At 41.5% G+C, this 27,787-nt stretch overlaps 1 protein-coding gene across 3 annotated transcripts in view; it reads right to left on the reverse strand.

The window, feature by feature from the left end:
- CPSF3 (cleavage and polyadenylation specific factor 3) overlaps positions 1–27,787 on the reverse strand; it is a 49,179-nt gene that overhangs the window by 18,861 nt on the left and 2,531 nt on the right. For all 3 annotated transcript variants that reach the window (NM_001246367.1, XM_009441956.4, XM_016942885.4), the window contains 11 exon segments: positions 967–1,075; positions 5,636–5,788; positions 10,316–10,462; positions 11,997–12,155; positions 13,307–13,482; positions 17,642–17,792; positions 20,049–20,138; positions 21,320–21,497; positions 23,127–23,255; positions 23,987–24,084; positions 25,179–25,242. In NM_001246367.1, coding sequence (NP_001233296.1) covers positions 967–1,075; positions 5,636–5,788; positions 10,316–10,462; positions 11,997–12,155; positions 13,307–13,482; positions 17,642–17,792; positions 20,049–20,138; positions 21,320–21,497; positions 23,127–23,255; positions 23,987–24,084; positions 25,179–25,242 — 1,454 coding nt within the window.

Genomic DNA, 27,787 nt, shown 5'->3' on the forward strand with positions numbered 1-27,787 from the left:
AAGAATGCACATGGAAATGTGTATCAACTTTGGGAAAAAAGCAGTTTACAAACTTAAATGTAATCTTATTAGTTTTGTGCAATTTTTCCTTTTTTTTTGAGATGGAGTCTTGCTGTGTCACTAGGCTGGAATGCAGTGGCATTATCTCAGCTCACTGCAACCTCCACCTCCCACTTTCAAGCAATTCTCCTGCCTCAGCCTCCTGAGTAGCTGGGACTACAGGCATGTGCCACCACATACAGCTAATTTTTGTATTTTTAGTAGAGACGGCGTTTCACCATGTTGGTCAGGATGGTCTCGATCTCTTGACCTCGTGATCCACTTGCCTCGGCCTCTCAAAGTGCTGGGATTACAGACGTGAGCTACTGCACCCCGCCCAATTTTCCATTTTTCTCTACAATGAGTTTCAATTTATACACACACATTAGAGGCATCAGTTATATAGTTGGTGTTACTTATTTGGATGTTGAAAGTTTCAATGTAATGAAAAAATTAGGCTTTACATTAATACTTTTTTGCTTTTAAAGAAATTATACAAGTTTTTGTTCCTACTCCTTTTGGAATGGCGAAGGAATACAAAGGCCCTGCAAGTGATGTAAAGGTCATAAAAAACTGAAATGCTTATGCAAAGGTCATAAAAACCAAACGGCTTCTCTGGGGAATCCAAAGTCACTTCAGAAAATAAAAGCCCACCAGTCTGTTGTAGAGGGTAGAAAACAAGATGAACTCAGAAATGAACTTATGTTTCCAAAGATGAAGAAAGTGATTTCACCAATAATTTCAATCTTTCAGTAGTTCATGGGAGGTGTTTTTCTCTCCCCACAAAGCTAATTAGCTAACTTGCCCCATTCCTTTTTTATTATTTGTCTATTACATAACATTAGGCCACAAGGTGAAGAGAAGTTTTCATAGATTTTCTTTCAGTGCTAAGGTGAAGTTGGATTTGACATTTAATAGTATACTTACTGGACAGGTCGCAAGGAGAAAGTATGTGATAATTAAAGTTTCTTTTAACAAGTATTCCTGAGACCCGCTGGCCTTGTTCTGGTTTTTTGTCTGCTAAAAATCCCATAACCTGTAAAAAAAAAAAATACTTGAAGAAAATAGAACCTGGTAAAATGCAGTTTTTCAGGTAATAAAATGCAGTTCATCATAATGAAGACCATAACACCTTTGAACTATGAAAACAACATATGGATTTAACCACGAAAAACATAAAATGTTTGATATCTCTATGATGAGGGCAGTTGCATTGCTACCAATGTCAAAGGGAAGAGTCACAGTGGCAGATCTGGCACAGTTCAGTTCTAATCAGTTCAACAAGCAAGTAACTTACTAGGTGCCGGGGCTTAAGAAAGCTCTCACTAGCTGCACTGCAGCAGGGAAGGCCGGGAAGTCCCCGTGAAACGCACACATGCACTCCCTCAGGCTGGCTGCAAACTCATAACAGAGAGTGAGGCCCACTGATACAAACCTGGGAGGCTGTGGTACACCTAACACTAAAAGCAGCAGCAGCGGCTTTGAATAAAAAGGTCAATAAAAACAGGTTATGGGGGAGCTCATACATTGAGGGAGAAACATTTTTAAGAGAATAAAATAACAACCGTTTAAAAACAAAAATACTACAAACATGAAACCCACTATTCTTTTTTTCTTTTTTTTTGAGACAGTGTCTCACTGTCGCCAGGCTGGAGTGCAATGGCACAATCTCAGCTCACTGCAACCTCTGCCTCCCGGGTTCAAGTGATTCTCCCACCTCAGCCTCCCAAGTAGCTGGGATTACAGGCACCTACCACCATGCCCGGCTAATTTTTCTATTTTTAGTAGAAATGGGGCTTCACCACATTGGCCAGGCTGGTCTTGAACTCCTGACCTCAGGTGATCTGCCCACCTCGGCCTCCCAAAGTTTTGGAATTACATGCCTGAGCCATGATACCCAGCCCCACTATTCATTTTTAAAAAGTTTCATTTACGGCCGGGCATGGTGGCTCACGCCTGTAATCCCAGCATTTTGGGAGGCCAAGGCAGGCGGATCATGAGGTCACGAGATTGAGACCATCCTGGCCAATATAGTGAAACCCCGTCTCTACTAAAAATACAAAAAACTAGCTGGCCGTGGTGGCGGGCGCCTGTAGTCCCAGCTACTCGGGAGGCTGAGGCAGGAGAATGGCGTGAACCTGGGAGGCGGAGCTTGCAGTAAGCTGAGATCGCGCCACTGCACTCCAGCCTGGAGACAGAGCGAGACTTTTTCTCAAAAAAAAAAAAAAAGTTTCATTTATTTATTTTTCTGAGACAGAGTCTTGCTCTGTCACCCAGGCTGGAATGCAGTGGTGCGATCATCGCTCACCATGTGCGCCACCATGCCTGGCTTATTTTTGTATTTTTTGTAGAGATGGAGTTTCACTATGTTGCCCATGCTGATCTTCAATTCCTGAGCTTAAGGGATCTGCCTGCTATGGCCTCCCAAGGTGCTGGGATTACAGGCGAGAGCCACCACGCCTGGCTGAAACCCAGTATTCTTAAATATAACTTCTCTCAACTGCAAATAAATGAGCTCAAAGGAATAAAGGTAGTGTGTTCCATACTTGTTTACCTTTAAGCAAGTAAGGGCAAACAGCAACCAGGCAGTGCTATATTTGTTCTCATAATTATAAACACAGAGGGTTGTATTTCACAGGATTTCCTAAGGTTATTTTCTCCTTAATTGTAGGTAGCTTTCAGAAAAGAACCTTTGCTTCTAGGAGACTAATTTTAATACAGTGATGTACTTGAGAGAGAAAAATAACTAAAGGTAATGATTTTAAATCATTAAAATTATGGGTGAGAAACAGAACACCCAACTTTTCCTGAACTCAGTTCAATTCATCTTCTAAACTGTCTGACTGCAAAACTTTTTTTTTCTCCCCACATATCCACCACCAGCAGAGTATGTGAAATACAGTTCTAGATTCCCAACTGAGTATATTTTTCTACAGGTATAAGAAAAATACTATTAAATCGGCCCCTGAAAAGTTTTGTGGACAGTAAGACTCAGGAGTAACTACGACCATTTACAACAAAAACCTCATACCCTAAGTTTTGCTAATTTCTTTTTTTCCTCCAATTCACCTTCAAGAAAGGATATTCATTAGCATCTGCAGGTTTGGCTCATTATGTATTAAAAGTGTGTCGTAAAGTTGCTTTTTTAAGATGGAGTCTTGCTCTGTTGCTCAGGCTGGAGTGCAGTGGCATGATCTCGGCTCACTGCAACCTCCGCCTCCCAGGTTCAAGCGATTCTCCTGCCTCAGCCTCCCGAGTGGCTGGGACTGCAGTTGCGCACAACCACGACTGGCTAATTTTCATATCTTTAGTAGAGACAGGGTTTCTCCATGTTGGCCAGGCTGGTCTCGAACTCCTGATCTCAGATGATTTGTCCACCTCAGCCTCCCAAAGTCCTGGGATTATGGGCGTGAGCCACAGCACCTGGCCCATATGTTGATACTTAAACCTTCAACTAAATCATTAAAAGTTTGAGCCTCAGACTGGGCACGGTGGGTCACGCCTGTAATCCCAGCACTTTGGGAGGCCAAGGCACGTGGATCATTTGAGGTCAGGAGTTCGAGACCAGCCTGGCCAATGTGGTGAAACACTGTCTCTACTAAAAATACAAAAAAAATTAGCCGGGCGTGGTGGTGGGCACCTGTGATCCCAGCTAATCAGGAGGCTGAGGTAGGAGAATTCCATGAACCTGGGAGGCGGAGGTTGCAGTGAGCCGAGATGGCGCCATTGCACTCCAGCCTGGGCGACAGAGCAAGACTCCTTCTAAAAAAAAAAAAAAAAAAAAAAAAAAAAAAAAAAAATTTGTGCCTGTAGTCCTAGCTACTTGGGAGGCTGAGAGGGGAGGATCAGCTGAGCCTAGGGAGGTCGAGGCTGCAGTAAGTCATGAATGCACCACTGCACTCCAGCCTCGGCAACAGAGTGTGACCCCATCTCAAAACAAAAAAACAGAACATGGGAGTTGCACATATCTCTTCAACATAATGATTTCAATTCCTTTTTAAAAATTTAAAATTATATATGTAATTTTTAAAAAGTTTCTCTTAGAAGTATTTCTAAACGAGTTGTGATCAACAGAAGTAAAGATGCAGGCTTCTGACAGCATCCCTCTAAAAAGCCAGCTCAGGCTTTCCTTAACTATTTCAACTTTAAATTCTGAAAATGTTACATTTCACTCTCAAAAATGATTAATTCTTTTTTTATTTTTTTGAGACAAGGTCTTGCTCTGTCACCCAGGCTGGAGTGCCGTGACAGGACAATGGCTCACTGTAGCCTCAACCTCTGGAGGTCAAGCCATCCTCCCACCTCAGCCTCCCAGGTAGTTGGGACTACAGGAGCATGCCACTGCACCCAGCTAATTTTTGTATTTTTCGTAGAGACTGGGTTTCACCACGTTGCCGAGCCTGGTCTTGAACTCCTGAGCTAAAGCGATTTGCCTGACTTGGCCTCCCAAAGTCCTGGGATTACAGGAGTGAGCCACCGTGCCCAGCCTTGATTACTTCTTTTTTGTTTGTTTGTTTGTTTTGAGACACAGTCTCACTCTGTCACTCAGGCTGGAGTGCATTGGCGCGATCGCAGCTCACCGCAACCTCCATCTCTCAGGTTCGATCTCAGCTCACTACAACCTCCACCTCCTGGGTTCAAGGGATTCTCCCGCCTCAACCTCCCAAGTAGCTGGGATTACAGGCACCTGCGACCACACCCAGCTAATTTTTTTATTTTTTATTTTATTTTTGATAGAGCCGGGGTTTTACCATGTTGGCCAGGTTGGTCTCCAACTCCTGACCTCAAGTGATCCACACACCTTGGCCTCCCAAAGTGCTGGGATTATAGGCAGGAACCACCGTGTCCGGCCGATTAATTTTTAAAGAGAAAATGTTTCATATATTCCATCATATCTACACAAACATATATGTTTAGAGATATGAGCCTATCTTCAGATTCTCAGGGAGAATGACAAGAGGTGGACACAAGGCTATACTGGCTACAGTAACAAACAGTAACAAACAGTTCTTTACCCTCAGATGTGGGTAGGAAAAGCAAGTGGGGATATGGATTAAAGAGCTATGAGATTCAGCTGCATTAAGATCTAATCTAGGCTGGGCACGGTGGCTCACGCCTGTAATCCCAGCACTTTGGGAGGCGGAGGTGGGTGGATCACGTGGTCAAGAGATCAAGACTATCCTGGCCAACGTGGTGAAACCCCATCTCTACTAAAGATGCAAACATTAGCTGGGCGTGGTGGCGCGCACCTGTAATCCCAGCTACTCAGGAGGCTGAGGCAGGAGAATCGCTGGAACCCAGGAGGCGGAGGTTGCAGTGAGCCGAGATCGCACCATTGCACTCCAGCCTGGTGACAGAGCGAGACTCCGTCTCACACACACACAAAAAAAATCTAATCTAGCTGAACATTTTCCACCTGAAGAAATGAATGCACAGAACCAAAAGAAGCCAAAAAGGATAAGGATAAAATTCCTGTAGTATAACAAGTAGACAGAAATAAGCATATTCTTTTGACTAAAGATCTATTTTCTTAAGAAGTACAGTCTTTCCTGAAGAAAAAACATGGATTGGACAGACAGGAACCATAACCTTTTACCTTGGCTAGTTTTTCTCCTCTGAAGTTTAAGGTCACTGCTTCTGTATTCCGAGGATTATGAACCTCTATGTGAACTTCATCGTTATCTTCATATTCTCGAATCAGTGCTGCTTTCAATCTGGCCATTTCGTTCTGTTCTCCATGGACTAAAATCTACATAGAATAAATGTTAAAAGAATATATGGAAACATCATTCAGCTTAATCATGGTCCTTAGTTGAATTAAATATATGAAATAGAGACATACTTGGAAGTTATGAAACTTTACTACTTTTAAGGACCTCCAGCCGATTCAACTTGTATACACATATTCATTCTGTTTGATCCTTATGTGGTACTATTTGAACAAAGAGTAAAGAAACTTCTTTTCTACTCCAGTCTTTGCCACTAACGAGATACACGCCTTTTCCATGTTTCACTGCTTCTATGTTCACAGTGGTAAAGGGCTGACTTCTGTAGTCTCTTCTAGTTTTAAATGCCTATGACTCTTGTACAAAACTATTGCTACCCTACTGTCTTAGAAAACACCCATGGTTCTCTTTTTTCTTTTTGTGAGATGGAGTCTTGCTCTGTCGCCCAGGCTGGAGGGTAGCAGTGGTGTGATCTCAGCTCACTGCAGCCTCTACCTCCTGAGTTCAAGCGATTCTCCTGCCTGAGCCTCCCGAGTAGCTGGCACTATAGGTACACGCCACTATGCCTGGCTAATTTTTTGTATTTTTAGTAGAGATGGGGTTTTACCATGTTGGTCAGGCTGGTCTCGAACTCTTGACGCCCACCTTGGCCTCCCAAAGTGCTGGGATTACAGGCTTGAGCCACTGTGCCTGGCCTACCTCATATATTGATATATTTTTGGAGACAGGGTCTCACTCTGTTGCGCAGGCTGGAGTCCAGTGATGTGATCATGGCTCACTGAAGCCTCAACCTCCAGGGATCAAGCAATCCTCCTGCCTCAGCCTCCCACGTAGCCGGGACTACAGGCACACGCCACCATGCCCGGCTAATATTTGTATTTTTTGTAGAGACAGGGTCTCGCATATTGCCCAAGATGGTCTTGAACTCCTGGGCTCCAGTGATCTGCCCATCTTGGCCTCCCAAAATGCTAGGATTATAGGCGTGAGCCACTGTAACTATCCTAATAAAATATTTCAGAACCAAATGGAACATTTTATTACTTTATATATTTCTTTATTTAAAGAGAGTCTTGCTCTGTTGCGCAGGTTGGAGTGCAGTGGCATAATCTTGGCTCACCGTGGCCTCAATCTCCCAGGCTTATACAATCCTCCCACCTTAGCCACCCAGGTAGCTGGGACTACAGGCATGAGCCACCATGCTTGGCTAGTTTTATTTTATTCTTGCAGAGACAAGGTCTCACTATGTTATCTAGGCTGGTCTCAAACTTCTGGGCAGTCTTTCCACCTCAGCCTTGCAGAGTGGTACGATTACAGGCATGAGCCACTACACTCAGCCCCAAATGGAATATTTTAGAGGGTATTTACAACAACAGCATTAGCTACCAGTCCCTTTCCATTCACTTTTGTAACTTCTATCTTACAAGACAGATTGTTCTTTTTTTTTTGAGACAGTCTTACTCTGCCACCCAGGCTGGAGTGCAGTGTCGTGATCTTGGCTCACTGCAGCCTCTGCCTCCAGGGTTCAAGGGATTCTCATGCCTCAGCCTCCAAGTAGCTGGGATACAGGTGTGAACCACCATGCCTATCTAATTTTTATACTTTTTTTTTTTTTTTTTTTGAGACCGAGTCTCGCTCCGTTGCCCAGGCTGGAGTCCAGTGGCGTGATCTCGGCTCACTGCAAGCTCCGCCTCCCAGGTTCACGCCATTCTCCTGCCTCGGCCTCCCGAGTAGCTGGGACTACAGGCACCTGCCACCACACCCGGCTAATTTTTTTGTATTTTTAGTAGAGACGGGGTTTCACCGTGTTAGCCAGGATGGTCTCCATCTCCTGACCTCGTGATCTGCTCGCCTTGGCCTCCCAAAATGCTGGGATTACAGGCATGAGCCACCGTGCCCTGCCTAATTTTTATACTTTTAGTAGAGATGGGGTTTCACTATGTTGGCCAGGCTGGTCTTGAACTCCTGGCCTCAAGTGATCCACCCGCATTGGCCTCCCAAAGTGCTGGGACTGCAGCCCGGCCAAGATAGATTGTTCTTAGCCTCTCACATGTGGTAGATGGCTTGTGGCTGGGCATAGCCAGCACCAGCACGTGGCAGGGGCTTACTGCTTGCTGGGGAAGGGCCTGGGCCTGGCTGCCTGAACAGAATCCTGGTGCTGCTGCTTATTTAAGCTGTGTAACCTTGACCAAGTGATTTCACACCTCAGTTGTCTCATCTGCAGAACAGCTGTCGGTCATGAAGATTAAGCAAGTCAGTTCATATAAAACACATATACAGCGTCCGGCACATGGTAAATAATCAATGTTAGCTAGTATTCATTACTACCACCAACACTACTAGTATTGCAATTTTATCCTGCAGCTATACTTTTGCTGGAGCTGGTTATCACAGGAAAATGAGCATGAAGTTCAACCCAGGAACTTAAACTGTCAGCAGAAGTAGAACCAGGAGAGTGACAGGATGAAATGGGGCTGAGGATGAGGTGGTGACACCACACAAAAGAGCAATTCGGCTTTTCCTCCCTGGCTTGGAAATCTGGGGGAATATTCATGCACACAGACAATAAGAAACACCTGGGAGGAGCCTACTCTGTGACTAAACCCTACACACTGCGACGCTATAGACAGGAGAGTGATTTTTCTTGACCAAATAATCTGCTCATTAAGGGCCAGTGGCAAATACCTGTGAGGCCCATCATGCTAGAAAAAACTCAAAAATGAACAAAAGACTGCATGAAAAGGTGCTCAACATCATTAGTCATTAGAGAAATGAAAATAAAAACCACAACGAGATACCACTTCACATTTGCTGTAAAGTGACACAACCCGAGTGTCCACCCACAGGTGAATGGATAAACAACATGTGGTCTACATATAACGGACCATGACTTCGGCATGAAGTGCTGATACATGCCACAACATGATGAACCTTGAAAACATCATAGGCATTATGATTCCTCTTATATGAAATACCTAGAATAGTCAAATTCATAGAAACAGAAAGTAGATTCAAGATTACCAGGGATGGGGGAAGGGAATGGGGAGTTACTGTGTAATGGTACAGAGTTTCTGCTTGTAGTGATGAAAAGCTGTGAAAATAGACAGTGGTGATGGTTGTACAACACTGTGAATATAATTAATGCCACTGGTTTGTACATTTAAAAATGGTTAAAACTGCAAATTTTATGTTAGATATTTTACCACAGTAAAACGTATTTAAAAAACAACAAGCAAGGCCAGGTGCAGTGGCTCATGCCTGTAATCCTAGCGCTTTGGGAGGCCGAGGCGGGCAGATCACCTGAGGTCAGGAGTTTGAGACCAGCCTGGCCAACATGGTGAAACCCTGTCTCTACTACAAATACAAAAATTAGCTGGGCGTGGTGGCACGTGCCTGTAATCCCAGCTACCCGGAAGGCTGAGGCAGGAGAATTGCTTTAACCCAGGAGGCAGAAGCTGCAGTGAGCCGAGATTGGCGCCACTGCACTCCAGCCTAGGCAACAGAGCAAGACTTCATCCAAACAAACAAACAAACAAACAAACCAAAAAACCCCCAAAACAACAAGCAAACAAACAAAACTAACAAAAGGCCATTTCTTCTGCTTTCCAATACATTTGGAAAGGGCACTTCATCTATTTTCTATGGACACATGCTTCATTAGTGTTCTTCTAATTAAAAATACACACTTTTTTCAGCTTACCCCTCCTTTCCAATTCCATCAAAATATCTAATTTATTTTTAATAAGTTACACAATACTTAAAAATATAAGTCGGCTGGGTGCAGTGGCTCGCTCCTATAATCCCAGCACTTTGGGAGGCCGAGGCGGGTGTATCACGAAGTCAGGAGTTCAAGACCAGCCTGGCCAAGACGGTGAAACCCCATCTCTACTAAAAATACAAAAATTAGCCGGGTGTGGTGGTGGGCACCTGTAATCCCAGTTACTCAGGAGGCTGAGGCAGAGAGCTGCTTGAACCCGGGAGGCGGAGTTGCAGTCAGCCTGGGTGACAGAGCAAGACTCCGCCTCAAAAAAAAAAAATATATATATATATATATATTATATATATATATATATAATATATATATTAAGCATTTACTATGTGCCAGGCACCATATTAAGTGCTTTAGATATGTTCTCTCACTTCATCCTTACAATAACCTTATGAGCTATTATTCCTATTTACAAATGAGGTACAGAGAGGTTAAGTAACTTGCCAAGGGTTACATAGTAAGTAAGAGATGGAGCTGGCATTCCAAATGAGCAGTCATACTCCAAGCCTGGCTCTTAAATTATTGGAGAGGCAGCAGAAAATAACAGAAAAACATTAGGATTGGGGCTGGTAGGTCTGAGTCAGTCAGTTCTGGAGAAAGGGGGCAGCTTGCTGAAATCAAAGGGGAGTTGTAAAGACCAAATCCGAGCGCACGTGAAAGGCTCTGCTCAGGGGGTGTCGCATTAGTAGGTGATGATGCTTGCTTTGTGAACTGCCTGCTGCACAGTTTCCTGGGTATGCACTTTTTTTCCCTTTAATACAATAAATGAAATTCATAGACTAACCACATGAGGCGGTTTCAAAGCACGAATAAATTCACTGGTTTGCTGGTAATCCGTGTGAGCTGAGAAAGAAATGTAATCAACAGACATTTTCAGTGGTAATTTCTGTCCAGACATAGTAGTGATTTCTTCAGGTTCAGACATGATGTGCTGTGGAAAATAAAGAAAAATAACAAAACAAACTACCCAGTTATAAACGTAAAGGTACATTTTCATTTTTTTCATGCAGTCATAAATTCATGTTAAATTTAGGACCTTCAGCACAAAATCATTCTAATATAACTGACTCAGTAAATATCAAATACTCATGTTCTCAATCAAGCAAACATTTAATGAGAAAAGTAAACAAATTAACTAAAACTCATCTATCTGGAGTGCTGGCAGTGAGAATCATAACTGTTATGCTTAGAAAGACAAACCTGTATTCCCAACTATTCCTGTGCTCTCCAAAGTCATTTCCTAAATATGTGGATATATTTCTATTCTGAAAATCTTTGTTTTTTCAAATAGGGTCTCACTTTGTCACCCAGGCTGAAATGCAGTGTGCGATCTCAGCTCACTGCAGCCTCGACCTCCTGGGTTCAAGCAAGCCTCCTGCCTCAGTCCCCCAACTAGCTAGGACTACAGGCACATGCCACCACACCTGGCTAATTTTTGTATTTTTTGTAGAGATGGGATTTCTCCATGTTGCCCAAGCTGGTCCCCAACTCCTGAGCTCAAGTGATCCACCTGCTGTGGCCTCCTGAAGTGCTAGGATTACAGATGTGAGGCACTGTGCCAGGCCTGGAAATTTTTTTTTTTTTTTTGGAGATGGAGTCTTGCTCCGTCACCCAGGTTGGAGTGCAGTGGCACCAATCTCGGCTGACTGCAACCTCCGCCTCCAGTTTCAAGCAATTCTCCCTGCCTCAGCCTCCCGAGTAGCTGGGATTACAGGCATACGCCACCACGCCCAGCTAATTTTTTGTATTTTTAGTAGAGGCGGGGTTTCGCCATGTTGGCCAGGCTGGTCTCGAACTCCTGACCTCAGGTGATCCACCCGCCTTGGCCTCCCAAAGTGCTGGGATTACAGGTGTGAGCCACTGCACCCAGCCTGGAAATCTATTTTAAATACAACATTGTCACTAAAGAACTTTATAGAATAAGGTAAAGTAATAAAGATTATCAAAATAAAGAATCATATCATATTTTTAAAAATAAAATAGAGGATGAGAATGTGATGCCTGGATGCTCAGAAACTGCCTCCCAAGTTCTGCATATATTTTCTACAATTTCTACATCCCTAAGAGCTGAAAATCAATGTTTCATAATAGTAGAAAGTGGTCAACCCAAACACATTCTACAGCTTTTTAAGATCATATGTATTAGTCAACCTCTTCTTCATGAGAGGAGGGAGAGTATTCACGTGTTTGTCTCAAACAGGGTCCTGTCCATTCTTCTCTACTTGCAACCAGATGAGCATTTCTCAAACTTTAATGTGTATATCAATCACCTGGGACCTCATTATGCCATTCAGTGTCTGCATAATTCTACATCCTATGCACATCTCTAGCTACCTATTCCCGTCCTCATTTTTAAAAATCAAAACTTGTATTAAAGAACTACTTCAGTGCAAAAACCTGTGAGGACCCTGCCACCTCTGTGATTCTGAATAGGAATAACACAATAGCCTATGACTGTAACTGACCTTGGCAAGTGTCCCTTCTACACAGTATCCTGCTATAATGACACCATTCCTCTTATCAGTACACCAGCTTTCAAATAATTCTCTGGATAAGCCACTTTGCATCATGCCTGGGGAGGCCATTACAACACTGGGACCAATGTCATCAAAATGATCCATGCTCTAAGAGAGAAAACAGAATGGGAAAAGTATGTTAGCTACCAGCAGCTGACAAAGCATTCTTTCTTTTTAAAGAATAACAAAAGGCTAAGAGATTAATCACATCACTGAAAGAGCCTTCACAAGATCTGTAAACATTTTAAGTTCAGTTGCCGAATTCCTAAACAGTTTAGGCTAGGAATGGTAGAAAAACCAAGTAATAAAAAGCGGTAAGTTCACCCCGATCTTCAAAACCTTCTGTTGGTAGCTAGAGGGCCATCAGAACCATCAGGACCATCTTCAGCGCCTAGCAGGCAGGCAGAAAAGTAATAGGAAGAGTCAAATGGGTCTTGATCTACCCAAGACACAACTCTGAAAAAATATTCCCAAAGACTCACAATAGCTTTGCATGCTCCATGCATGTTTTGAGCTGGCCTGGAAATCAAAAGGTTTAACATTGTTCTAGGGAGAACTTGTCTACAATCCTTAAGCAGTTAACTTAAAATATATACTTTATGAACAAAGCCTATTTACAACTAGAAGACCACTTTTAAATTATTTCGGATATCAATTATTTTATTATGATTCAAGCATCAAGTTAAACAGTATTTTTTAAATTAAATAAAATCAGATTTTATTGAATGCTTCCATCAAAGTATATAAAAATTTTCATATATAGAATTTGCAGCACTAATCAAAAAGATGATTTGGTTTGAGTGAGAAGAGAAACTTAAATACATAATACAAAATACTTTTCTCCTCAGAACTTTTTATGCCTACGGCAAAAGAGATGAGTATTATAAATACTGAGAACACATGGCTACTTGGGGCAAGTGGCAAAATCTGTTGAAGCAGAAAAAGAATGTCAGCTGCTGAAGTTTTGATTTCCTGCAGAAAAACGATACCTGTTGAGAAGCGGTAAGATTCCAGCAAGAGGAATTCAGCCACAGTCACTGACATGCACTGCCTACGATTTTTATTTTATTTTGATAGAGACAGGGTCTCACTATCTTGCCCAGGCCGGTCTCAAACTCCTGAGTTCTAGTGATCCTCCTGCCTTAGACTCCCAAAGTGCTAAATTACAGCTGTGAGCCATCACTCACGGCCTCGTACCTCCTACTACTAATGACTGATTTGGTTTTATCCATCCTTGTCTTTCTTCCACAAGCACTCACCTTGAGGTTACTAATGTGTTTGAAAACAAAGGGATTATTGATGTTGATCTGTTTGCGGATTTTGTCATTCATGGCATTTACATATGTCTGGTACACTGCCATACACTTCTTGGCCAAAGATGATGCATAGTATATTGGAATGTCATGTAGTTCTGGGTGATTCTGCCAGTACTCATCTAGAGAGATTTTTCAAGAAACAAACATTACTTTGTTAGATGGGGTAAATAGTTCAAGTAATAAATGATACACACAGAAACAAGAAATGATACACATACAACCAAGAAATAAAGCACACAACTATATTTTAAAGAGTTTAAGCAAAATTATCCTGGTTGTAACTAACTTAAATTTACAAAACCAAAACTTATTTCTAAATAGTGCATGACCTAAAAAGAATGCTATGATCATAGTCCAAAGATGTGGAGGCTTTTAAACATGACTCAGTATAAGTTTACACTGAAGTCTATAACTTATTACCATAACAAGACACTAAATAATACATTTTTATTTAAATGTATTAGAAAAATGTATTAGAAAAAATTCTGTGATGGTTTTAAAAATGTATTATTAATATTTCAAACAGATTTATTGAGTGCTAATTACAAAAGAGAATTGCCAAGAGTTAACCGATTTTGAACACTTAAAAAAAAAAGTATAGTCCTATTATGCTATTATTGCTTGTTTTTGTTTGTGTTTTATACCCAGGCTGTCGACTAGCCTTGAGGGTAGTGGTATGATCATGGCTCATGGCAGCCTCAACCTCTCAGGTTCAAGTGATCCTTCCACCTCAGCCTTCGGAGCTGTGACTACAGGAGTGTGCTACCATACTCGGCTAATTTTTTTTTTTTGAGACTGGGTCTCATTATGTTTCCCAGGCTGGTCTCAAACTCTGGACTTAAGTGATCCTCCTGCCCAGCCTCCCAAAGTGCTGGGATTACAGGCATGAGTCACCACACTCAGCCATGCTTGTATTTTTAAAAACCTACTAACCAGTTTCTGATAATTAAAGAAAGCAGTGGGTAATATACCGTCAAAAGACTTATGTTAAGGGAAAAGCCCTCATTAAATCCCAAAATTTTATCAGGGTAGTATGGCTGAAAGACACCCTTTATTCTAATAGGTGTCTCTGCAGTTTGAAAATGTATTATATGCCTATTATATAATTTACATCTGTAATTTCTTTTTTTTTTTTTTTTTTTTTGAGACAGAGTCTCATTCTGTCGCCCAGGCTGCAGTGCAGTGGCGCGATCTCCGCTCACTGCAAGTTCCACCTCCCGGGTTCATGCCATTCTCCTGCCTCAACCTCCAGAGTAGCTGGGACTACAGGCGCCGGCCACCATGCCTGGCTAATTTTTTGTATTTTTAGTACAGACGGGGTTTCACCAATTTACGTCTATAATTTCTAATTTTCAAAACAACTTACGAAGACTTATCACCATCTTAACTAGCAAACTAAGGGTAAAAAAAAGGCTGATTATTGTGTGAAGTTATTCTTCCATTTGATGTATCAATGATAATTCTATATGAGGACAAAGACTTTCTGTCACATGCATTACAAATTTCCTGCTTTGTCTTCTAGTTTATCCCATTCACGATTTATTACTCTTATGATTTCTTAGATACCCTAAAGCAGACTACACCCCACAATCACGCCACCATTTCTTGTTTTCTTGTGAGTGTTTTTATGAATAAACTCTGAATATTAAAAAAAGTTAAATAATTTGCCCAAGGTCATATGGCTCTAGCCATATGATAGATTTCATCTGAAACACAGATAAGATTTGAAAGCAGCTGTTCTTTCTATTATACTACATTACAAGGGAGAATTTAAGGGAAAAGGGCAACCAGTTGCAAAGAACAGACGGTAGAATTGCCAGATAAAAATATCAAATACTCAGTTAAATTTGAATTTTAGGTGAACAACAAAAGATTTTTAGTATAAGAATATATACTAACGAGACCAGCCTGGCCAATGTGGTGAAACCTCGTCTCTACTAAAAATACAAAAATTAGCCAGGATCCCAGCTACTCAGGAGGCTGAGGCAGACGAATAGCTTGAACCCGGGAGGCACAGGTGGTGGTGAGCCAAGATTGTGCCAAGCCGAGATAGCGCCACCACACTCCAGCCTGGGTGACAGGGTGAGACTCTGTCTCAAAAAAAAAAAAAAAAAAAAAAAAAAAAAAGAATATATATTAAATATTTGGTACACTTATACTAAAACATTATTCATTATTTATCTGAACCTAAAATTTAATGAGTTGTCCTCTAGTTTTATTTGCTAAATCTGGCAACCCAATTTGATGGTGGCAACATTGTTTCAACTTCCTAACTTCTCTGTTCTTCATCTTACAGGTTACGAAGACTTTGATTTCAAGACTTCTAAGGATGAATTTGACTTGCAGTTAGGAAGGAGGACCAATCAAGATCAAAAGACTGAATTAGATTCGGATTTGGGAAATTCAGCTTCTAGAAGTCCTATCTGTTACAGATTTCCTTTTCATCCGGGGTCATTTCTTCCAACTTTCCTTCTGTTTTCCTTTTCAGTGTGACAGGGATACTATTTTTTCTCCTCCTCACCAAGATGGCAGAACAGAGAGGAAGAGCTAAGATGCAAGTGTTTCTAGTGCTTCGCACAGAGGTGACACACATGCAAAGCACCCATTATATTATTTGCTTTTTTTTGAGACAGGGTCTCATTCTGTCGCCCACCCTGGAGTGCAGTGGCACAATCTTGGCTCACTGCAACCTCTGCCTCCCAGGCTCAAGTGATCCTCCTACCTCAGTCTCCCAGGTAGCTGGGACAACAGGCGTGTACCACCACGTCCAGCTAATTCTTTGTATTTTTTGTAGAGACAGGGTCTTGCCTTGCTGCCCAGGCTGGTCTTAAATTCCTGGGCTCAAGTGATCTTCCGCCCTTAGCCTCTCAAGGTGCTGGAATTAGGGATTACAGTCGTGAGCCACTATGCCTGGCTGTAAAGTACCTTCTTTTATTCTTTAATAAGAGTGCTTTTCCCAACTAGAATCACCGAATGTGAGGTAGAAGGGATCATGAAGTACAAATGTATGCTAAAAAGTAACAACTATTGTTTTTCTTATTACAAAAAATTATACATGCTCACTGAAGTACTTGTAAAATGGAGAAAAGCAGAAAACAAAAAATATCATCCATATCCTCACTATCCAGATTTAGTAGCTTTTCAGTCATTTGTGTGTGCATTTTTTACCTAACTAGGATCAGAGTACATTTAGTTTTTTTTTGTTTTTGTTTGTTTGTTTGTTTGTTTGTTTTGAGACAGAGTCTCGCTCTGTCACCAAGGCTGGAGTGCAGTGGTGCAATCTCGGCTCACTGCAACCTCTGCCTCCCAGGCTCAAGCAATTCTCATGCCCCAGCCTCCAGAAAAGCTGGGACTACAGGTGTGTGCCACCACACCTGGCTCATTTTTCTATTTTTGGTAGAGACGAGGTTTCACCATGATGGCCAGGCTGGTCTTGAACTCCTGGCCTCAAGTGATCTGCCCATCTCAGCCTCCCTAAGTGCTAGGATTACAGGCGTGAGCCACCATGCCCGGCCCAGAGTAAATATAGTTTTGAACTCTACTTTTTTGGTTGACTTAATATATTATGTGCAAAGTATGTAATTACTCATCTGTAACACAATTTTTTCCTACAATGCTATATTTACTGACATATTTCTTTGAAAATACTAAAATGATGAATACCTTTCTTGACAAAATTTTCTGTACATCTCATTTATTTCCCAGAAGCGGAACTGCTGGCCAAAGGGTACACATATTTTAAGACTTCTGATGGCAACCGGAAGGGGACGCCAGTTCACATTCCCAACAGCAGTGCATGAGAGTTGCTGTTTTCCTGGGCTATTCCTAGATCCAAATCCCTATTATTATTATTATTATTTTTTTTTTTTGAGACGGAGTCTCGCTCTGTCGCCCAGGCTGGAGTGCAGTGGCGCAATCTCGGCTCACTGCAACCTCCACCTCCCAGGTTCAAGCAATTCTCTGCCTCAGCCTCCTGAGTAGCTGGGATTACAGGCATCTGTCACTGTGCCAGGCTAATTTTTGTATTTTTAGTAGAGACAGGGTTTCACCATCTTGGTCAGGCTGGTCTTGAACTCCTGATCTTGTGATCTACCCACCTCAGCCTCCCAAAGTGCTGGGATTACAGGCGTGAGCCACCGCGCCCGGCCCCAAATCTCTATTTTTAAATGAAGAAAACTGAAGTCCAGAACGGTGGAATGACTCATCCAAGACCACGTAATTATCTTGATAAAATAACAAGATTTTGATCATCGCCTAAATAGAAAGGAAATGGCATACCCAGAATCAAGAGCAGCTCCTGAGCCCTTCCAAGAGCAAAGACAGGAATGAGACCCCTGCCTCCTCTGTTTACAATATCGTGGACAGTGTTACAGAATCTTGCTTCTCGCTCTTCACGTTTCTCATGGATATGGGTCCCATAAGTAGATTCCTAAATAATACATTAGAAGTGTGAGACTAAGACCGATGATCCTCAAAGAATTCAAAAGTTAAACATCAGTGAAATACTGAGGGGCTAAGCAATTCACTTCTCCATTAGCATGTCATTTACTCGAACATGTGTTGTCATAATAGTAATTGGGAAGAGCAAGCAAGAATGCTAGAATTCAGGCCCAGCGTGGTGGCTCACACCTGTAATCCCAGCACTTTGGGAAGCCAAGGTGGGTGGATCACCTGAGGTCAGCAGTTTGAGACCAGCCTGGCCAACATGGTGAAACCCTGTCTCTACTAAAAATACAAAAATAAGCTGGGCGTGGTGGTGGACGCCTGTAATCCCAGCTACTCCGGAGGCTGAGGCAGGAGAACTGCTTGAACCCAGGAGGAGGAGGTTGCAGTGAGCCGAGATCGCACCATTGCACTCCAGCCTGGGCGACAGAGCAAGACTCCATCTCAAAAAAATAAAATTTAACAACAACAACAAAAACAGGCCGGGCATGGTGGCTCATGCCTGTAATCCCAGCATTTTGGAAGGCCGAGGCGGGTGGATCACCTGAGGTCAGGAGTCCAGTCTGACCAACAGGATGAAACCCCGTCTCTACTAAAAATACAAAAATTAGCCGGGCATGGTGGCGCATGACTTATAATCCCAGCTAGTCAGGAGGCTGAGGCAGGAGAATCACTTGAACCTGGGAGGCAGAGGTTGCAGTGAGCCGAGATCATGCCATTGCAGTCGCTCACTCCAGAGTGAGACTCCATCTCAAAAAAAAAAAAAAAAAAAAAAGAATGCTAGAATTCAAATCTAGAACTTTTTATAAAATGAAATCAGGAAATAGTCCAAAACTGTATCTTCTTCCCATGTCCTTTTTTAACCATTTTGCTTTCCATTAGGAAGAAAAAGGTTATTTCTCCCACCTCTGATAAGTCAAAGCTTTTAAAATAGAAACAGATGTTGTTTCTTATACTTCTGTTTAAGAATATCCTTACAGTCTTACTAGGTGTGGTCCACTGACCAGAAGATTGACATCCCTTGGGAGCTTATCAGAAGCGCAAAATCTCAGACCCCAACCCAGATGTACTGAATCAGAATTTGTATCTTAGCAATATCCTCAGATGATTATAAGCATATTAAAATTTGAAGCACTGCTCTAAAGTATGGTACTATGAAAATAGCTACTTTTTCTGAGGGTTCAAAAAATAAATCTTCCCTTAAATTAAGTTTATATGCTGGGCATACCATGAGCAGAGTCCAATCTAATCTGCTCACATGTTGCTTATGGACAGCAGTATGTACTGGCCCACATGCCTGGGCAGCTGGGGAACGTGGTAGGTGGTGGAGGAGAAACAGACAACTCTTCCTCCCTGAACCACATACACCTGATGTTCTTATATACACCAAAAGCTTGCAAGATTTCTCTCCCAACCCCTGACTCTACAGTCAGCAACACACATCCCAAGCTGCCCCCAAAGAGCTTCTGTACACAGTTCATTTTTTTTGCTCCCCTGGGACTTGCAACCTAGTAGGCAGACATGACACACAAAGATAAACAAAACGATAAGTTAGCATGGACTAAGGGCCTGAGGACAGTCACCATGGCAAAGGCAGTGAGGTCACACCATTTCTTAAATGACCTGTAAGATGTTCTTCTACATATTCTCATCTAGAAATATATATTTAGAAGACAGAGAGAGGGCATAACCAGTAAAAATGATCCTGCCCAGAGACAGCCTGGCGTCTCTGATATTAGACTAGAGTTAATGCATTTAACAGCAAGAAAGTGAAGCTGCACTACAAAAAGAAGCACCTGCCCCAATTTTTTTTTTTTTTGAGACTGAGTCTTGCTTTTGTAGCCCAGGCTTGAGTGCAGCAGCGTGATCTTGGCTCACTGTAACCTCCACCTTCTGGGTTCAAGTGATTCTTGTGCCTTAGCCTCCCAAGTAACTGGGAGTATAGGCGTGCACCACCACACCCAGCTAATTTTTGTATTTTTGTAGTAGAGATGGGTTTTCACTGTGTTGGCCAAGCTGGTCTCTAACTCCTGGCCTTAAGTGATCTGCCCGCCTCAGCCTCCCAAAGCGCTAGGATTACAGGTGTGAGCCACTGTGCCCGGCCACCAGTTTTCTTATATTTTAAAAAAGGTAAGTTTATATCAAATAACATATTATGAAAGTGAGATCACAGTATTATTTTCCAAAAGAAAAAAAATCTGCTTACATTACATTGATTACAATATAGTATATTAATACTTACAATGATAAGAATATCAGGCTTAATATTAGGAATTTCAGCTGCCATTAAGTGCCTATCTTCTTGTCTTGAGAAATCACCAGTGTACAAAAGCTGTGAAAAAGATAAAACTAGAAAGTTAGGATTTGGGGAAGGCTTCATTTTGCTAGCGAATAGATTAAACTCATGAAATCCAAAAGTGCAGTTACAGTTTTTAAGTCTAAAACTGACAAAATTTACATGCAGTGCTTGTGTCCAATTCAAAATGTGTAGTTCAGTCAGTAAACGGTTCAGTGCTTCAATTATTTCCTCTAGTAAATGGGAATAATCTATTCCCAGTATCATCTCACAATGATAACCTATATAACATTAATCCACTTGAGAAGTGCTCTGAACTTCTTAGAGAAAAAGGGCATGCAGACAAGGAAAGGAGTGCACTGAGGTACATGGTCTAAAACCAGAGATAAAATCATAAGAGGGTCTGCATCAAATTCCAAGAGAATTCACCTCTGCATTTGTGCTACTTATTTTTTGTGCCCTGGAGCAAACTGCAAGAATAAGTGATTTAGTGATATATTTTACAATTCAATGTCTAAAAGTTCCAAATGTATAAGCAGCTGTGAAAAATTTAGGACATGACACTAGAGCATTGGTTCTCTGGCTGACGTTAGAATCACGTAGCAAACTCGAAAAGGAAAAGGCCAAGCTGCGCCTCCAAATTTTGATTCAACAGTTGTTTTTCAGCAGCTCCCTAAGTGAATCTTACGTACAGCCAGAGTTCAAAGCGGCTGCTCTGGAGTCTAGAAAGCCAGCGGCCCGCCCACGTTTTCAGAAGTTCAAGGGTTCCCCAAAGATCCTTCCTAATTAACCCCTTTCACTCTTGCAGTCCACCCTGCTTAGGGGCTTACCTGTGAATTCTAAGACATCAGGGGGACATGTATACCAAATTGTGTTTTAATTTTAAACGAATGCAGCCACAAAGACACCTCTTCCCTAACCAGTTTTCTAAAGCAAACGGAATCCTATGGTGTCAGGGAATTACTTTTTGAGATGTTTATTTTACTCTTTTCTCAGTCTTTAAAAATTTTTTTTTCCTCAGTCTTGATAAAGAAAGTATTGTAATGGAGGTAGGAACTACAATATTTAAAAGGAAAAGGTGTTAACCGTATTTTTATCTTATGTTTCCATGTTCTGACACTTTGCAAGTCTTAGGGAATTTTTTTTTAATAGTACTTGGTGGCACAAAGCTCTGTACTGATTTCTCTGGGGAGAAAAGCGCCACAGCCAGAGGGTACCTTCACGCCTGCGATCTCAATCATGAACATGGCGGCTCCTAGGACGTGACCTGCATGGTAACACCAAAACTTGATTCCCGCAACTTCCTTAACTTCATGAAAGTTGATAGTTTCAATTTTGTCCATGCTTTCTTCCAAATCTGTCTCGGTATACAGCATGTCGTCTGCTGATATGTTACTAAATTTTGAAAGATGCCAGCAAAAACAATTAAGAGTCAGATTTTTAAAAAAGCCTTTGAACACAAAGAAATTGTGGATAACATCTCCATGAAGATATTTCTTTAAAATATACTGTATGAATTATGGATTTAAAATTTCTCAGATATTTTGTGTATTTTTTTTTTTTACTCTATTGTGTGTATAGCTACAAAACTTGATTTTAAACAAACCACACAGGAAATTAAGACACTGAGCTCAAAGTACTCTCAATTTTCAGTAATACATACAGTAAATTAAGACAAAATACTCTTTAGGATAGTATTTCTCAAACTTTTTTCCCACCCCAACACTCCTGAAAGATATAACACACTCACATACGTTGAACCATGGCAGATATTTCTCACATTAGGAGGAGAAAAGATTTTTCTACAAAGTCTAGCACAACCTTTCTCCTGAAAATTATGTTAATGTACTTACAAAAAAGCAAGAGAGAACAGTGGTTAAGGACGCTGACTCTGGAGCCAGATTGTTTGGGTTCAAATCCTCGCTCCGTCTCTTACTGTGATGATTTTAGGCAAATAACCTAACCTCGCTGTGCCTCAGTTTCATCATCTATAAAATGGAATTGATAATAGAACCTACATCATGAGTTGGTGTGAAGATTAAATATATTTATCTCCCGGCTGGGTGCGGTGGCTCACCCCTGTAATCCCAGCACTCTGGGAGGCCAAGACAGACAGATCACCTGAGGTCAGGAGTTCAAGACCAGGCTGGCCAACATGGTAAAACCCCGGCTCTACTAAAAATACAAAAATTAGCCAGGCGTGGTGGTATGCACTGTGTGCCTGTAATCCTAGCTACTGGGGAGGCTGAGACATGAGAATTGCCTGAACCCGGGAGCAGAGGTTGCAGTGAGCTAAGATAGCGCCACTGCACTCCAGCCTGGTCAACAGCACAAGACTCCATCTCAAAAAAAAAAAAAAAGAAAAAAAGAAAAAAATATATATATTTATTTATCTTTGTGTGAAGTTAATATACATTAGGAATTTAGGATTGGGCCTAGTATGTGGTAAGCACTATTGAAGTGTTAACGAGTGTTACCACAATTAAGCATAACTCTTCCAATCCAGCCTAATGAAGTTTTAAAAGGACACAAAAGCTATATAAAGACTTCAAGGCCAGGCCAGCGGCTCATGCCTGTAATCCCAGCACTCTGGGAGGCCAAGGCAGGAGGATCACTGGAGCCCAGGAGTTTGAGACTAGCCTGGGCAACATAAGACCCTATCTCTTCAAAAAACAAAAAACTCTGCTGGGTGTGGTGGCACACACCTGTAGTCTCAGCTGCTCAGGAGGCTGAGGTGGAAGGACTGCTTGAGCCCAGGTGGCTGAGGCTGCAGTGAGCTGTGATCACACCACTGCACTCCAGCCTGGATGACAGAGCAAGATCCTGTCTCAAAAAAACCTTCAAGGTCAGGAAGGTGCTAGAAACACAATAGGTTTCAATGACCTTGTTAATGAATGATGAAATTACTGATATCCTTATACATGAAAAGGGAGCACCTCATTTTAAAACACAAAATGGTCCATATCTTGAACCACACGTACCATATAGAGCCAAAGTCGTGTATAATCTAATAAAGTAATTTACCTAACTTTGACATAATCAGAAAGAAGCCATCTATAAATAGCTTTTGTGGCATGAGTCATAAACGTTCTTCCTTTGAAACTTGTCTTCTGTAGAAACCAGGGCAGAGCTCCACAGTGATCCAAATGGAAACTTAAAAAGAAAGAGGCTGCATTAATTCTTAAAATTATTATCCATCAGATACCATGTAATGAAACTGTTGCTTACTGTACAAAACAAGTTTTATATAAACAACTATGTGCTGATACTTTCAGAAAAACCAAGAGTAGGTATGTGTAGAAGGAAGAAGTAATGCATACAGTTCTAAAATGGAGGAAAGATGTTTAAAGTATTGTTTTTAAACAGCAAAAAACTTTATTAGTGAATTAGGGAGGAAGAAGAATATCCCAAGCCTACTCCTGGCAGCCAGAATTACAGCAAACATTTTAACAGAATAAAGTTGAAACATGGATATCTCCCTGAGGTCACTGTCTTGTCACATTTTTCTATATGAACTCTATTTAAAAATAGTTTCAATAAAGGTGAAATGGCGTTCTTATAGAAGAATGTGATAAAACAGTGACCTCAAGGAGATATCCTGGAAAAGGGCTTTCTTAGTCTCAAGTTTTACAATGATTCAAGTTCTGTACTATCTCCTTCTCACATACTCACTGAACTTATACATAGAGGTAGGTAAGTTTTTCATAGCAAACTTCTCTAGCCTGTGATGACATTATGGAGTGTTGGTTTAGACTCAGATGTCTGCAATATGCTTCCTAGCAGAAAACACTCTTTTAAAAAACCAAACTCTCAAAATCTAGTAAAGAATGATCTTGATAGTAAAAGTCCGTGAAAAAGTGTCATTAATAAAGGGAAAAACGTACTGACTAATTAATAGGAGATCAATCTCAGCTGGGTCAATTAAATCAATATAAGGAAGAGCATCCATTCCTTCTAGGCCAGGGTGGATCCCACAGTCGAGCTGAAAGAGACAGGAAAAGAGATCACAATCTCCTGCACATTTTATTAAAATTCATTCAGCAAATAGGCAATAATTCTAGATCCATCACCCATATACTCAAGATGGACTCCAGGCACTAGCACTTGGAACATGATTCTTATTAAATGTGGCAAATATGCCATTAACAATTCTAACTTCCCAACAAATTTAAAATATAGCTCACATTTAGGGGTCACAGGATGCAAAGTACAAAACAGCTTCTTTCCAGCTACTTTTGGTCGTCATTCTAACAACGAATTAAATCTTTTTCAAAAACTTTGATATCAGATTAAAATTTTAAAAGTTTATAGATTTACTACTACCAGATCGACTCTCGTGAGAAGATAATAATTAGAAATGGGAAACTTACCTGATCAGGGTAATTTAAATATTTTAAGGCATTAGGGAACAAATTCTTAAGACTCGGTCATTAAAGTTACTTATTTTTATGGCGTTACTACCAAATTAACAAAACAGATGACTAAAAGGATGACTATGTCTGACCTATACATGTTCTTTTCAGATTGGGAGGAGTTGAGAAGAAAGAGGAATCAAAGGAATCTGAGACACAGAACTGACTTTCTAATGAGTACCTTAGAAACTATCTCCTCTAACCCCTCTACCTTTCAGGCTTAGAGAAGCAAAGTGACTTGGCCAAGGCCGGCAGCCCCAGTGGGACCTGGGGATCCAAGCTTCTAGGCCAAGGCTTGATCCCCACATGCTGGAGGCGGCTAGAGCTCTCAGTGTGTTCAGAGTGCTTGGGCCCTTGGGATCTTCCACTGGGGGTGGGGCAGTTAGGCTGGCTCAACCCTTCAGGAGTGGAAGAGGGACTTTGAAGAGGTAACAGTTCAACAGATCTAGCTGACAATTTTACAGTCATAGAATATATCTTCTTAATCAACTAAATTACTAAGTAGAAGTGTGTATTAGTTTTTCTCATTAACACTATACAGCATAGATTACGTGTACTATAACATTTTTCTGGGAGCTAAAAAGATAACTAGTCTATGAGAAAAGACTAACACCCAATACAGTCAGAGCCATACTATTAAACTGAGTACAAAAATAGTAATTACCATTATTTTTCTTCCTTTGAACTCGAGAATAATACATGATCTTCCTACTTCTTGCCCAGCTCCACTGTAAATATTCAAGGGGAGAAAAAGAAGGATTAAAAAAAATCAAAACCAAGTCCAATAAACTTACACTTTTTTACAATGTACACTACATGCCATCTGATGACAGCACGTCACTGAAAAATTCTGAGACGTAAGAGAGTTCTACAAAATTACAAAGACAGGGAAGAACAGTGTCCACATGAGAACAGATGAAAACTGATCCTTGGGAGTCCAGGGATCTTGCAGTTCTTAAAATTAAGAGAGAAGGCGGTACAGATCCAAGAAGCCCAAAGGTTTGGGCTTGATTTAAATTCAATTTTCTGAATTTTAGGATTAAATTATAATGTATTTAAAATGTAAACTAGCAGTTACGCAGATTATATAATAATACTTTTAGAATTAGCACTTAAGTAGAAAGCCATAAGCATTTCAACACTGTCATCTTCTTTAAGATCATAATGTGTATTTGCCAAATGGCTTAAATTTAAATGGCCGGGCGCGGTGGCTCACGCCTGTAATCCCAGCACTTTGGGAGGCCGAGGCAGGCGGATCACGAGATCAGGATATCGAGACCCATCCTGGCTAACACGGTGAAACCCCGTCTCTACTAAAAATACAAAAAATTAGCCGGGCGTGGTGGCGGACACCTGTAGTCCCAGCTACTCGGGAGGCTGAGGCAGGAGAATGGTGTGAACCCAGGAGGCGGAGCTTGCAGTGAGCTGAGATCGCGCCACTGCACTCCAGCCTGGGCGACAGAGCGAGACTCTGCCTCAAAAAAAAAAAATTTTTTTTTTAAATACTTATTCATACTGTGAATTTCAATCACTTTTTCTTCTACTTTCTGTTATTTCAGCATATTTTATACCAACTACTTACATAATTTTTGTTTCTTCTTAATAATTTCAGCCATAATTTGCAATGGTCACAAGGCACACTTTAAGTTAAACCTCATCTTTCAAATCCCTCACCTTCTTTGATGCCTTTTCCCAACCACTCTAGCTCACAATCCACTCACTCACTCAACATTAAGCAGCTTCTATTTGCCAAGCACTGGATTAAGTGCCTAGGACATGGAAATGCCTTACAGGGACCCTGACCTCAAGGAACTCAGTCAGATGGACATGCAATGGATCTATCCCCAAACTGAGATCCTACCTCCAAACAGGTGTTGATACAGAAGATCAAACAACTGTGGATGAGAGCCGCCATAAATTCCTGGCCTTCCACTTTTTAAACATTTTTTATTTGTAATTATTGTGGATACCCTGGCCTTCCACTTTAACTGGCCCTCCATGTTGCCTGGCTGTTTTCTCCATTTCATTTCCATATCAACTATTTTCAAACTTTCTCCCCTTTCCCAAATTTTCCAACCTTCTATCCTCTTCTTCACTTGAGGCACGGGCCATCTTCTGCATCAAAAAAATAAACAGTCCATTTGTAAATTTCCTCAACTTCATGTTGGTACAATAATTAAGAATACATGTACCAACAGGGTACCAACCTGCCCACATCTGTCTCCTTCTATTTCTCCTCTATAGATAGAACAGACCTCTCTTTCCACAATGAATCTTTCCACCATTCTACTCTACATACTCCCTCCCTCCGAGGAACTCAACACTGCTGTGTCATTGACATTTTCCTCACTGTCTGCTCTTTACCATCCAATCCAAATTTAAACATACTACAGCCATGTTCATCCCCAAATTAAAATCCCTTGACTCTAAGCTCCTTTAGTTCCCACTTTATTCTTTCCCCAGACCACCTCCTAGGGCAGTGGACCCTCTTGTACTTCCTCACCTTCTACTCGCTCCTCAATTCGCTATACTCTGGCTTTTACCAATCACTTTTCTGAAACTGTCCTTGCTGCTCAGTAGTCATTTCAGTCTTTTTTTTTTTTTTTTTGAGACAAGGTCCCCCTATGTTGCCCAGTCTGGCCTCCAACTCCTGGGCTCAAGTGATCCTCCCGCCTCAGCCTCCCAAGTAGCTGGAACTATAGGTGTCAGTCCCTATCTTGTTCTCTTGGCAGCCGTTGTCACTCCTAAGGAGTACCTGCTCCTTCCTCAAGCACCTCTCTCTTGGCTTCTCTGACCTGATGCTCTCATCTTGTCTTGCTGGCTTTCCTGTTTCCTTCACATATTCAGCCACCTCTGCCTACCCTTTAAATGTTGATATTCCGACGGTTTGCTCCTTGGCCAACTTCTCAATCTTCATTCTCATCTTTCTGACATGCTAAGGACTTCCAAGCCTGTATTTGTAACCCAGATTGTTCTTCTGAATTCTAGACCTTTAATACATACACGTGACACTAGGTATCTCTACTAGGATCTCTCCCGGGACTTCATATTCAAGATGCCAAACTAGTTTCCACCACATGCCCCGTACTTGCTCTACTTTCTTCCTGAAATGCTTTGTCTTCAGATATTGATGTGGTTGGCTCCTTTGTATCATTTGGGTCTCAGTTCCAACGTCACCTTCTCAGATGCTTTCCCTTGACTACCTCCTCTAATTTGCCCTTCACAGCAAGCCACAACCCAGCATCAGTTATCTTAATACAACTACATGAAGTT

The sequence above is a fragment of the Pan troglodytes genome, chromosome 12, assembly GCF_028858775.2.
Source record: "Pan troglodytes isolate AG18354 chromosome 12, NHGRI_mPanTro3-v2.0_pri, whole genome shotgun sequence".
Lineage (NCBI taxonomy): Eukaryota > Metazoa > Chordata > Mammalia > Primates > Hominidae > Pan > Pan troglodytes.